General features: G+C 34.3%; 1 protein-coding gene across 10 annotated transcripts in view; it reads right to left on the reverse strand.

Annotated features, from left to right (window-relative positions):
• Nucleotides 1-15014, reverse strand: part of FRYL (FRY like transcription coactivator) — a 232292-nt gene that overhangs the window by 94663 nt on the left and 122615 nt on the right. For 7 of the 10 annotated variants that reach the window (XM_023764804.1, XM_023764802.1, XM_023764803.1 and 4 more), the window contains 7 exons: nt 12933-13012; nt 12484-12564; nt 11525-11693; nt 11148-11240; nt 4952-5050; nt 3872-3973; nt 946-990 (listed from right to left, as the gene is read on the reverse strand). In XM_023764804.1, the coding sequence (XP_023620572.1) occupies nt 946-990; nt 3872-3973; nt 4952-5050; nt 11148-11240; nt 11525-11693; nt 12484-12564; nt 12933-13012 (669 nt within the window). The remainder of the gene's footprint in view (nt 1-945; nt 991-3871; nt 3974-4951; nt 5051-11147; nt 11241-11524; nt 11694-12483; nt 12565-12932; nt 13013-15014) is intronic. The other 3 variants (XM_023764805.1, XM_023764809.1, XM_023764806.1) reach the window with 1 other exon arrangement.

Below are 15014 nucleotides of genomic sequence, written 5' to 3' on the forward strand. Positions count from 1 at the left end.
CACTCCAAATAATACTTTCACATTACTAAATTGTATTTTTAAAATATAAATTGTACATTAAAAATATTTAAGCCCAATTCCACATAAAAATTAATCTCATATAAATGCTTAATAAAGTATTCGGTTTATCTTATTTTCTTATTTTAAGTTATGAAGTATCTAGCATAAAAAAACAAAACAAAACAAAAAAACCACAAAAATACATGATTTTCAAACTTTCCAAGATTGACCACTATGTTAACAAAGCAGAATACTTTATAATGAACAATAGCACAAGATGAAAAGTGATAAAAATCAATTATTATTTATTTGACCACTACAATGCTGCGATCATGCCTAAATAATAAAAACACCCTAAACTGACCTGAGTCTTAAACAAAGATATTTAATTGCCTCATTACAATTTTGGTCTAATGTGAATAGTCAGATTACATTAATAAAAATTCAATAGTATTCATATGTAATAAAATTTGGTATGTCAGTCAAATATGCTCTTTGGCAGCAATTATTTTATTCTTTTTTTCCTTTTTCTCTACTGTGAACCTCCCCCCCAAATAACTGGTTTAAAACCCAAACCAATCAAATAAAAGTTTAAAAAGTGTTGCAATAAAATCATATTCAAGATCTAAGCTACTGTCTCAACTTCATTTGCAAATCTTTAAAAAATTTCATTTATAACAGCTAATGTAACTTAGACAGACTATCTTAAAATTCAGAATTCTGGTTAACAATCAACATTCATTATCAAATATCTTAAGTTCATTTTCTTGGGGCCCCTTTAATACGAAAACTAGAATGCTCCTGCTGTGCGCTACTCTTTTGCTACCATACAAGAAGCAGGCATGAATAAATATTATTAGACATGCAATGCAATAATGGGTAAAGGGGAAAAAAAAAAGCACACTTAAAGGAGATAAAGCAACGTCTTACATTGACACAACTCACCTGGAGTGTTTCTATTTGCTTTCTGATACTGTTGTTAGATGGCATCTAAATAAAGCAACGTGAGACAGCAAACATAAACATGAGATGCAGCACATGCATGTTAGATGAAAATAAGCACCAAACAAGACAGCTCCTCACCAAGGCCTCTATTTAGAAGAAATTTGAAATTCCCAAGACAGTGGCCAGAAATACTCAGAAAAAAAAATCCTCTAATTTTTTGGGCATCATGGGATACATCTACAATACTCAAACTGAGAGAAAACACTTACATTTTTAACAATCTAATTTTTCCTCTCCAAAGCACTGCAATTGAACTTAAACGTTAAAGTTTAATTTTTAAAAGAAATTAAGCATACACTGTAGAAAAAAATTCTTCAAAATATTTCTGCATGATATGCACTCTTATTTCTCTCTTAATTGCTCTTTAGAAACTTAAAAGTCATTTTTCACAGAATGACCTCAGTTGATATAAAGATAGGGGTATTGGAAACTACCAAATTCTGTTTGGAACAAAAGTAACAGATTTAACATTTTCAATGAAAATAAATAGGATGTTCTCTCGTGCTATTTCTGAACCTATAGGACTAAAACCCATGTTTTATGATCACCAGCTTCAAAAACTGGTATAATAATTTTTTTAAATTGGGCAATATCTTAAAGTGCCTTGAAAATATATTATTTTTATGACTTTGGATGTCTTTTAAATATCCTAAAATTATAGCCAAAATATTTTCTTAAAATATCTGTTACAGCATCATTCCTAATAGTACATTAAAAGGTAACAAGATAGACCAGAAAGCGCAAACGTTATGGCACTGAATGTATCTAGATGCAAATCTTATCTCTATCACTTTTTGGCTCCCTAAACATGGGTTACTTAGTTCTCTTCTTTCAGCCTGTCACAGTAAGAATTAAATGAGATACTGTATTCAAAGAATCTAGCATATAGCAAATATTAGTAAAAATCAATTTTAAGAAGTAGTAGATCTAATAAATGAAAAACTGTTATAGACATTTTTTTTTAAAATTAAGAGGTTACTTGAATCTCAAAACAAAATCAACTTAGGTAAGGCCTTTACCTTGAGCCAGTATTTCCTACATATAAAAAACAAATTATACCTGTCACAACAGGTAATTAATGTAGTTTTCCCTTGAATGCTCAATTCCTTACCTAGACTATGCAGCTTAGCCCCAGAATCTAAACCTGGTAAACAGGCACCAAGTCATAAAATTTCTGCTGAATAGAGCCTTAATGTAAGTTAAGGGTTAATGGCCAAGACAACTATACTCCAAATATTCATGCTAAATGGCTCTTATCTCCTTTAGCCTGGCAGATTGACATAGCCATTCATGAACATGGACAATATGCCAGAAGTATTTATCAGGAGGTAAGGATTCAAAGAAAATGGAGCATTTTAAATGAAAGCCTTAAGACAAAAATAAAAAGTTAAGGGTACTGCGAAAGAACTGCAAATATGTTAGGTGGAAATGTAGATATATAAAAAAATTCCAACAAGCAACAGAAAAGTATGAATTGTCATGAAACAAAGCAATCTTCCAAGAACACTTAAATGCACATCTTAATATATTTTACTAAAAGTATTAAGAATCACATTACCCAGCAAATTACCAATCTCCTTTAAGTACCTCTATCTATATAAATCATCAAAATAAGGACAGAACACAGTACGTAATATAACTAAGTAAATAAAAACTTATTTTCTGGTTACATGTCATAGCATTGAATCAGCTTGATTTGGCTGTGGGAATTTTCATAAACAAAGCAGAATATATTATTTCTCATTCAAACATGAATAAAATCAATGTAGATCCAGGAAGAGAAAAAGTTAAAAATATTTTTCAAAGACTTATAGTTCCTGTATATCTTACCAAAAAAAAAAAAAAATCAAGACATTTTTTAAAATGATACATAAAATCAGAAAAAAGATATTTAGGATAATGTTGTCTAGTGGATCATTCCTGAAGTGTGAAAAGGAGAGGCAGTCCTATTTCTCACAAGACCACAATGAGCTGTGGGGCCAGAGACAAGTAAGTTAATCTCTCTGCGCCTTGTCATTGCCTTTAAAGTATTAGGTTTTCAGTCTTAACCTGAACTTAGAGGGATGACAGGCAATAAAATCTCACATCTGCCTTTTATATATCCTGTAAGCAAATCGTCAAATATTAATCTGTGTATCAAAACGGTCTTCAAATCAAGCATTCCCGTGACATGCAGATGAGGATTATCTCCCCCCCCCCGCCGATGTGTCAGTCATTAACAGCACTCCTACCCGCAGAAGACAAGGAGATCCTGTTAGAGCTTGCTAGCAGAGCACCCTGGCAAGATTAGGATCCTTCTATCTCACAGTTTTGTTTTCAGTACTAAGACAGACCGGACACAGATGTGCCAAATGGTGTTGATTCAAGTCAGAATAATTTCAGGAGCTGTTACATCTATGTGGATCCAGTGCCACACTTTAATTTGGCTGGGCATACTTATATGAAATGTGCTTTTAGTAATATTTTATTATCAAGGCTTTTAAATATTATTCAGGCTTGAATTAACATTATTGAATTTTCTCAAACACAAAGTAAGTTTTATAAGATTAATACTCTACAGTTCTAAGGACTTTATTAACAAATATTGCTAGGTTGAAGATACTATTAATACATCAATCATTAAAAATGCACAGTTTGGCGCTCAGTAAGACAAACCAAAATTTTAATCAAAAGTTTCTTCATGTTCATACATGACTGATTCCCTATAGAAGGTATAAAGTATGCATAAGAAATGGAATATGGTAAACTATTAATTACTCATATGTACCAATAGTAATGAAAGTTTATTACATGCTAGTCAATGTATATGCATAAGTGAATACACTACAGTCAGTATTTACAGGTCAGAAATGAGATTATGTCTTACCTTTAAGTGCGACAAACAGTTTTGTAGGAAAATATGCCAGTTACTTAAAAAAAACTGTTTCTGACTGACACATAAAAGGCAGGTAATTAGTGGATATAGAGCCTATAGAAGACAGATAAAAGAGAGAGTTAACACTTTACAAGACAAAGCACTGGACTTGTAAATTATATTTCATTTATTCTCATAAACAAGGAAACCAAAAGACTCCTTTATGCAGTTTACCCATTTATAGTAAGAAACATGATCTCCTAGAGTCATGTAACAAAGAATAATAAAAGGCAAATTCTCTATAAGGACTGTTCTCTGACCTATCATATACTCCCTGAGTTAGAGCATGCTATTATTTCCCTAGAGCCATTCCTCCTTCAATTGGTACAGTGGTTGTGAGCATGGGCCCTGGGATCAGAGGACAGACTGGCACTGAAGTGTCAGCTTTCCATTTGCCAGGTGTCTGACACCAGGGAGGATACATCACTAGCTCTAAGCCTCACTTTCCTAAAATGTAAAGTGGAAAATAATAATCACACACATCCTACGAGGTTGTGAGGCTTAAGGAAGACAAAGGAGGCAAAGCACTCAGTTCAGTGCCTGGAATGCATGTTCACTCTCTCTACCATAAGTGGCCAAGGATTTGTCCAAGTCTCCAAACTTTCCCCAAGTTGCATGAAAATTCAGAGAAATCCCTCAAAGTTACATGAAATGGGTGGTTATGTGTGTGGGGGGGGAAACTTTGAATGCAAAAGATGCAATTTTATTATCATGTAAAATAAAGGAATTTGTAGTTTAATACAAGAGTACATTCAACCTTTCCCTTATTGTAACACATGCTTTAAAGCACCTGTCAAGCCAGGTGAAAACCCAGAATGAAGTCTGACTAACCCATCAAATACAGAGCTAGCAAAATCATGAACAGAAATTTTTAAAAAGAGGAGAAAATATATAAAATTTGTCTTATTTTACACTTTGGATACATGACAATTTCACTTTTTACAATTCTCTTAAATCTCCACTGACTTCATAAAACAATTACTAAGACCCCCCCTAATTAAATATGTAAATATTTGAAATGGTTCTTAATACCAATGAATGCTTCTTTCTGGAGCTCAGTTCAAAAGTAGTCTGATAAAGCATCTCCACAAAATTTTTCAAACAGGGAACATTCACTTCATTTTTAACAGCCTAGGTAAAAAAAATAATGCAAAAAGTAAGAAAATGGTTACAAACATGGGTTCAAACTACAAGAACTTTCTGTAAGGTTTGGAATTGGTTAATACCTCACTGAGGATCTCATGGAAGTACAGTACCATAACGTGCCAACTGACCAAATGTTAAGTAAATAAGATAAACTTGGTCCCTGCCCTGAGAGCACAAGCAGAGAACGCAGGCCAGTGAACAGGTGGTCTACCAGATGCTGTAAGAGGAAACTGAAACTCTCTGTGGTCTTGAAGCAGTCAGAGGGGGCCCCTAGGGAAAAATTACACAAGGTACACCTAAGCTGAATCCAACACCTCTTACCTGAAATACTGCAACAGCTTCCCATGTAACCACTCTGGCCTTATCTCCCTCTCCTGCCCCCGGCAGTGGGATCCGGCCGCACTAGCTAGCTTCCTGCTGTTCCTCAAACACATCATGCGTGCTCTGGCTTCAGGACGTCTGCACTTGTTCCTTCTGCCTAAGCTCTTCCCCCCAGTACAGCATGTCTCACTCCCTCATTCCTTTAGCTTCTGTTCAACGGCCACCTTTCAACTCCCTTACCATCTTGGCGATTCTCTACCCTGTTTTCCATTTCTCCATAGTACTTTCCACCATCTGCATACTACATATTTTACATGAGTTTATTGTGTTTTCCTCAGAACTAGACTCTATAGGAGCAATGAGTCTTTCCTACCTTGATCACTGTATCCCCTGTGCATACACGAGGCCCCCACACGCAGAAAGCACTCAATACACATAACAAATGAATGAGGAGAGTCCAGCCAGGTGAAGGGGGGGCGGGGGGGGGGAGATATTTAGTGAGGAAGAATGTTCCAGGCAGAAGTGGCTCTATGTGCAGAGGCAGTTGTTATGGGTTAGAGTTAGACTGTGGTCATATTGGGGGTAGCAGCTAATCTAACATGACTGGTGTCCTTAAAGTGAGGAAAATTTGGACACAGACATGCACATAAGGAGAACAGCATGTGAACATGAAAGCAGAGATTGGGGTGAGGCTTCTAGAAGCCAGGGAATGCCACAGATTGTCAGTAAACACCAGAAGCTTGGCAAGGGGCACGGAACAGAGTCCCTGTGAGACAATACCTTTTTGTTGGTTAAGCCACCTAGTGTGTGTACTTTGTTAGGGCTGCCCTAGCAAACTAATAAACCACAGAAGGAAACATGGCATAAAAGAAGAATTAGGCAACTCAGTAATAATGGGGCATTGTCAAGCATCTCGCTTTGTACAACTGGCTCCGTTTGATGGATTACGTTAAAAACTGTAACCTAACCCAAGTTAAACAGCTGGCAAAAAACCCCCCCACATTTTCAAACAAGGAGGAAGCACAAATGACAAATGGCATGGATAAGTAGCAATGGAAACCATTTCTAAGAAGAGAAATCAGAGTACTTGTACTAATGATAACAGCCTCAAGCTGCCATGGTTTTATTAACTAGTCTGTTTTCTTTTTGATAAAATGAACCTAATTCACACGGCCAAAAACTGAGGTGGGGATGGGAAGCTATCTGACTCCAACTACTTGCAAAGCTATAAATTATGTTTGTATGCATTTAAAAAATTTTCACAATAGGGTTATTTCAAAATGATAAAGGTGCCCATTTAAGAGGATATCACAATTCTGAACATGTATGTGCTGAATAACAGAGCTTAAACATATACAAAGCAAAAATTGACAGAGCGCAAAGAGAAACTGACAAATCTACACTTAGTTACAGTCAGAGACTTCAGTACTCCTCACCCAATAATTGCTACAAGTAGTAGGCAGGACATCAGCAAGGTTATCATAGACAAATAATACTATCAACCACCCTGGACCTAATTAATATTTATAGAACGCTCCCATCCAACGACAGCAGTACGTACAGTCTTTGCAAGTGCACATGAACATTCATGAAGGTAGATGATACCCTGGCCCCAAAACAAATGTCAATGCATTTAATGGGATTCGAGCCATACAAAGTATGTTCTCTAACCACACATTAAAAATGAATAACTTAAAGATCTCTGGAAAAATCCCCAAATGTTCAGAAACAAAATAATATGCCTTTAAATTACCTATGGATTTCACAAAGAGCATTAAAAAGTATTTTGACCTTTATGAAAATGAAAACACAAGGTATCAAAATTTGTGATCTGCCACTTCAGAACTACTTAGAGGGAAATATATAGCATTAAGTGCTTATATTAGAAAAAAAGGGAAAGATATGCAGGATCTCAGCTTCTACCCTAAGAAACAAAAAAAAAAAAACAAAAAGTGCAAATTAAAACCAAAGTAGAAGAAAGGAAATAATAAAAATCCAAGCAGAAATCAATGAAATAGAAACTGAAAAATAGAGAACATCAATAAAGCCAAAAACTAGTTCTTTGGGAAGATCAAAAAAATTAATAAAGTACTAGCCAGAGAGACCAGGAAAAAAGAAGGAAAGTCAAAACTTAGCAATATTTGGAATGAAAGTGGTCACTACAGATACAATAGTATAAAGTGTATAGTATATAGTATAAAGCTGACCAACCTGATACCAATAAATTTGATAATTCCCTTAGAAATGAATTAACACCTCAGAAAGATCTGAAAGCTCACTCAAGAAAAAGTAGTCTGAGAAAACCTGTCTTTTGAAGAAAGTCATTTGGTAGTTAAAAAGGTTCCCACAAGGAAAATTCCAGATTAAGTGGATGTATTAATATATTCCATCCAACTCCAAAGAAAGACTGAAAGCCAATTCTGCACAAACTCTTCCTACATAAATTATCTTGATACTAAAAAAAGAAAACCACAGACCAAGAGCCCCAGGAACACAGATAGGTGCAAAAATTCTCAATAAAAAACCTTATCAAATAAAACCTAACAATATAAAAAAGTCTTATCATGATCAAGAGTTTCACCCCAAGAATGTAATGTTGATTCAACAATTAATATAGTTCAATATATTATCAAACAAAAAAGAAAAACCATCTGATTATTTCAACAGACAAGGATGGGGGACATTCAACAAAATCCAACATTTATTCCTTCCTGAAAAATAACCAACTCTTCATAAACTAGAAATGAAAATAAATTTCCTCAATATGATAAAAGGCATCTATGAAAAACCTATAAGTCACATCATACCTATTGGTAAGACTGGCGACTTTAGCCCTAAAATGTGAAAAGAGGTAAGGATGTCTGCTCTCATTTTTTTTTTTTTAATCATTGTACTGAAAATGCTAGCCAGTGCAATAAGGCAAAAATGAAATAAAATCTATGCACTGAAAAGTATTTTGAACACCTGGAAAATGAAATCTTAAAACAATGGCATTTACGATAGCACAAAAATAGGAAATGCCTAGGATAAATTTAACAAAATATACTCAAGATCTATAAACTGAAAATTACAAAACATTGATGAGAGAAAATAAAGACCTAAGTCAAAGAAGAAAGTTGCTATGCTCATGAATCACAAGAATCAATATTAAGATGTCTGTCCTACCATTTATCAATATAAAGAAATCCCAATTCAAATCCCAGCATTTTTTCAATTGACTAAGTGACTCTAAATTTTTAAAAAATTTTAATTGCATTTATTGGGGTGACATTAGTTTGCAAAATTATACAGGTTTCAAGTGTATAACCCAATAAAACATCATCTGCACACTACTTCGTGCAGCCATTGCCCCAAGCAAAGTCTCTTTCCATCCCCATTTCTCCCCTCCTTTGCCCACCTCCACCTACTTCCACCCCTTTTCCTTTGTCTATGACCACACTGTTGTCTGTGTCCACGTGCTATGGATATATGTTTTTTGGCTAATCCCTTCACCTTCTTTCATCCAGTCTCCCTCCTTCCCTCCCCTCTGACCTCTGTCAGTCTGTTCCATGTATCCATGCCTCAGTTTCTATTTTGTCAGCTTATTTTGTTCATTAGATTCCACATCTAAAATGAACCTAAAATAGCCAAAATAACTTTGAAAAAGCATAGAGTTGGAAGATGTACACTGCCTGCCTCTAACTTACTACAGGAATTAAGATAGTATGCTATTATTATAAGAACATACACATAGATCATTGGAACAGAACAGAGTCAGAAACACACTGAAGCATATAGAGTCAATTCATTTTTTAGACAAAGCACTTGACAAGAATTGTCTTGTCAACAAATGGACAAATTTTGTTGGAACAAAAACAAAACAAAAAATTAAACAAAATAAAATTCAATCCTCTTACCATATAAAAATTAACTCAAAATGGACCACTAACCTAAAAGTAAACCTTAAATTTAAAATATAGGAGAAACCTTAGTGACTTTGTGTTAGTCAAAGACTTGTTAGGTATAACACAAAAGTTTAATTTATAAAAGAACACACTGATAAGTCAGATCTCATCAAAATAAAAAAACTTCTTTTTCAAAGACATAGTTAAGAGAATGAAAGCACAAATCATGAACTAGAAGAAAATATTCACAGAGCATACATCTGATTAAATACTTATATCCACATTTTAAAAATATATGTCTCAAAGCTCAATCCTAAAACAATCCAATACAAAAATTAAAAACCAGAATGAGAAACCACGACACACCTATTATAATGGCGAAAATGAACAAGACTGGCCAGAGTAAGTGTTGCTGAAGATGTGGAGGAACTGGAACTCTCACATACTGCTCATGGGAATGCAAAATGGTACAACCACTTTGTAACACAGTCTGGCAATTTCTTGAAGACTTAACCCTATAACTATCACTTGGTCCAGCAATTCCACTCCTAGGTTTTTACCCAAAGGAAAGAAAAGCAAATGCTCATACAAAGACTTGTATATGAGTGTTCACAGCAGCTTTACTTGTAGCAGCTAAAAACCGGCAACAACCCAAAGGTCCAAAAACAGGTAAACACATAACCAAACTGTGGTACAGACATACCATGAAATACTGCTCAACAATGAAAAAGCAATAAACTACTGATATATTCTACAACATACTTAGACTGCAAAATAATTATGCAGACTGAAAGAAGTCAGAAAAAGAGTTTGTACTGTGAGATTCCATTAATATAAAATTCTAGGAAATCCAAAACTAATGTACTGAAACTGAAAGAACATCACTGGTGGGGTGAGCGAGAGTGGGGATTAAAAAGGAACACCAGAAAACTTCGAAGAGAGTGATAGATATGTACATCATGTTGAGTGTGGGGACAGTTTTTCAGGTACATATATATATACTAGTACATATATCCTAGTACATATATACACACATATATATGTGTGTGTGTGTATATGTATATATGTCAAATTGTACACTTTAAATGTGTGTGGTTTATTGTATGTCAATTTCACCTTCATAAATCTTTTAAAAATAAAATAATATATATGTGTATATATAAGAGTCAATTATACAACAATATGCAGTACATTGAAAATGAGTGGAATATTCCATACCACACCGAAAAACTGAGTGGGGCAGGGATGGAGACCAGAAAACAAAAAAATCGATTTATAGTATGCTACAAATTCCATTACTATTGGTATTTCATTACCAGTAACTGCAAAATTAGTTGTGAATAACACTCTACATTTACACCAAGAAAAGTTTCTATCAATGTGCTTCCCCAGAAGTTACTGCGATCATTATTTTCTAAACAATTCAGAGTACAAATTTTGATAGGTATGATGAATGTCACGGCATTCTGTAGAACAGAACTTATAAAATCAAGACAGTCTGGTAAATTCCAGGATGTATGTCACAGTACTTTAAATTCTTCAGAGGCTACTGAAATGGCTGTGATTCTGTACGGAGCAAGGGCCACGATGAAATGCAGTGTGCTACACTGAGCGCCTGGAGGCCACACTACTGCTAGGTTGCAAATGCTCTGCACTCCTAACAGTCTCTGGATCTTGAGGGCTTGTTCTTTTAATTAAAAGACTGATGAATGCTCTTCTACTCTGTCTAATAATCCTTTCCCCTATGCCCATGTTATATTCCAAATTTCCACCTCATTGGCTATTAGGTTACCAGAAAGTAAGAATATTTCATGTAGCAACTTCTTTAGTAAAAAGGTACTTTTAAGATATAATATAAAAATAAAAAATATACTTACAGCAGCTACAGGGATAAGAATCTCCACAAATAAACCGGCAAGTGCATGTTTTATATCTTTATCTTTTACTTCTAAGAAATACTGAGCACATTCCTGGGGGGTGGGGGGAACACATTAAGTTAACAAAAGAGAAAGATTAAAGAATTTTTAATATCACGATAATTTTGTAAACACTCTGAAATTATATAAAAAAGCTATGGTCAAAACATATTTAAATTCAAAAAGAAAATTAATTTGTACTTGTGACAATTCAACAATTGGAATAAGAAATTAATAACGATGTCATTAATATATCTACATTGTTTCTTTTTAAAAGTCATGAAGAGCAAGCAAAGTCATTGTTAGGCTAAATCTCTGCAACTGATGAAGTATATCACCTGCATAAACTGAAATGATGCTTCAAAATCTTCTACAGGATACATTTTCACTCGGAAAAATTTCATTCCCATTATTAAGCTGATGACACTCTGTACCACATGTGGACTTTGCTCCTTCAGTCGCAGTTCTTTTAATTCCGTCATAAACTTCTTCCTCACAGCCTGAAACCTTTAATACACACAGATACATCATTTCATTTGTTAAAAACACTAATTTCCTACATCATCTCCTTTCTCTGCCCTCATCAAAATTGCCAGAAAAGCATAGATAGGAAGACAAAAATTTTTATTATTCTAAATTTCCTGTTCATTTAGTTTAATATCAGAAGTTTCTTAAAGAGGAATAATTGATACTTTTTACTTAGAGCAAACACAAATACTAAAGACAAACAGCTTTTTAGTGTTTACTATAATGATGGTTCAAGACAGCTCAATGAGTGTAACTCCTGACGAATAACACTTTTCATAAAATAATCCGGTATCTTTTACCTTTCCTTTTAGGTATCCCTTTTATTTATTCAAAACTCTGCTTAGTATTAAAACAAATAAGGTGATTAGAATAAAGGGATTACATTGATATCTTGGAAATAAAAGCACTCAACTGGAAAGTATTAAAAGTAATTATTAGCTCTGTAAAGAGTTTTAAAAGGAAGATTTTAAAAAAAAAGGCTTCTTACAGAATTGTTAAAAATAGGAAATAAGGTAATGTCCTGACTATTCCTGGCAATTTCTGACTTCCTCAATGCAGATATTTATGGAAAAAAACCTAAAATGAAAACACGCTGTGAAATTAAAGTATGGGTGCTACTTTAAAATCCTCTGAGGAACAGAGCAGCTTAGTAATAAAAGGTGAAACTGAATTCTATGAAAAATACAGTAAGTTTAAAACTGTCAGTTTCTACTATATTAGTAATGAAGCATTCCAAAGCAAAGAGCATATCAAAATCAGTGAAACTTACTTTGATTGGGTAAGAACCCCTATCACCTCTGCATATAAATCTGCAATAATATGCACATTCCCAGTGTTGGTTCCCGAATACCTGAAATAACAAGAGAACAAATGCATTATTTATTAATTTTTTTCTACAAACTCTCTGAATATATCTCAAAATTTCTTATTAGATATTGTAGAATTTTCTCTGAAAATTCATTTATAGGATAATAAAGCCCAAATTTTTTCCTATCTCTAGATTTTAATTTGCTGTGACATTTAGCCTTCTAATTCTTATAAATCCAATCAGTTTTTAGAATTATTTTTACCAAAATCATTTCTATATGTATGTAGTGTGGATTAAAAAAAATAATTGCTTGAATGCTAAAAACAAACGATCGGTGAGAGTTCAAAGTATATTTAAGCAGTAGAAACCCACATAGAACAGCAACAATCCCGAGTTAGTATTTTACTTACCCTTCCTTATGTTTAAAGTGCTTGAAAGCCAAGTTTAGAACTTCATGAACTAAGGGATCAGGCACAGGATGAACAGGAATCTATAACAAAAAAGATCAAGTAAGAGCTAAATAGGTTAGAAGTCTTTTATGAGTGGTCTTATTTCAACAAATTAAATCAACAGTCAATTTTTTTTATTGATTTCAGAGTGGAAGGGAGAAGGAGAGAGAGTTAGAAACATCAATGATGAGAGAGAATCATTGATTGGTTGCCTCCTGCATGCCCCCCATTGGGGATCGAGCCCGCAACCCAGGCATGTGCCCTTGTCTGGAATCGAACCTGGGACCCTTCAGTCTGCAGGCTGACCCTCTATCCACTGAGCCAAGCCAGCTAGGGCTCAATAGTCAATTTTAATTTTCATGATATGATCTATTATCATGTCAATCATCCTTTTTCCTAAAAAAGTATCTGTCAATCTTCCTTTTTCCTAAAAAAGTATTTTTTCTTTAATTTAGTTGAATATCTAATTTCACAAACTCTAAACTTACAATTATTAGCTTCAAAATCACGAATCACTGAACAATGGACTACAGAGGGGGAAAGCTATTGTTGTTGTTACTGCAATTGTTATTGTCAGAAAGTTACACACACATTTCCCCTGTGTAACTCTGCAACAGCTATAGATCAGCAACCTTTGACAGAGCCAGCACCGCACTTTAGATAGCCTGATTTCCTATCATAACAGTAACCAAGAAGGACAACTTTTCCAACAATTTTAACCTGCTAGTATTTATGGCTTTATTAGTATTAGAAATTTGTCATTTAAACGTCTGTTTTGTTTAGTTCTTTAAAAACTACATGTTAGTTCCTAATCTGTAAAACAAATATTTAAAATCTCTGCCCTTTCCCCCAAATATAATCACTATTAAAAACTTGGTATATAGCCTTGCACACTTTTTCTACACACACACACACACACACACACACACTTTATTTTTACTTAACAGAACAATGCATCTTTCCATGTCAGTACTTAGAGTTCCTCCTTGTTATTTTTTAATAGCCAATAAAATATTCAGTAAATGTAATTTATTTAATGAGCTCTCTATTAATGAACATTTCAGCCCAGAATGTCTATAGTCAATATATATGTTTTACAATAAACATCTTATGCAGTCAACATTATAGATTTGTATAGTCCCATGAGAAAGAGTCCAAAAAGAGGAACTGCTGGGTCAAAGATTATACAAGTCACCACTGACAGACTCTAGTTCTATTCATGTGTGGGTCTGTTTCTGAGCTCTCTACCAATTTAATGTGTCTGTCCTAAAATCAGGCTGTCTTATTATTAGGCTGTCTTATTTAATAAGTTTGGATGTATTATACTACAAGCCTCACCCTCCATCTTTTTCAGAGATGTTTTGACTATTCCTGGCCTATTGTTCTTCCACATTCAATTTACAATCATCTTTTCCAGTTCCACAATACTATAAGATTACTGGAATTGCAATGAACCTTTCGATCAATTGGGGGATAACTGTATTCTTACGCATTTACACGGAATATCTTTCCATCTCTTTAAAGACTTTCAGCAAAGTTTTACAACTTCCTGTTTTGTCCTCTGTTATACTTGGTCCTAAGAGAACAATCATATGAAGAGATGCTTGATTTCATTAATAATAAGGAGGGGGGAAAATGCACAAGGTATTATTTTACACCAATTCGATGGGAAAAAAATTGAGTCTGACAAAGCCAAATAGTAGAGATAATGTAAATCAATGAGGTTTCATGTACATTGCCGGTGGAAGTTTAAATCAATTATTTACGCAGCGTGCGACCTACTGAAGAGGATCAATGTTTGCCACTACGAAATACGGCAGGTTGGCATAAGGATTATTTTGAGCTGAAGGCAACTCAAAAAATTGTATCATGCTGAGCAGATGCAGGAAAAGCTCTCTATTCTCCTCTTTCTGGCTAAAAGCAGTCTCCCTTCCCCTTTCCAATACCAAGGAGAGTAGAAGAACCATGACCACTGGAAACAGAAAGCTGGCACTGAGATGGGTCCGCACAAACAAACCTTACTAACTAGCCCTTATCTACCAC

The sequence above is a fragment of the Myotis lucifugus genome, unplaced genomic scaffold (genome assembly GCF_000147115.1).
Source record: "Myotis lucifugus unplaced genomic scaffold, Myoluc2.0 scaffold_349, whole genome shotgun sequence".
NCBI lineage: Eukaryota > Metazoa > Chordata > Mammalia > Chiroptera > Vespertilionidae > Myotis > Myotis lucifugus.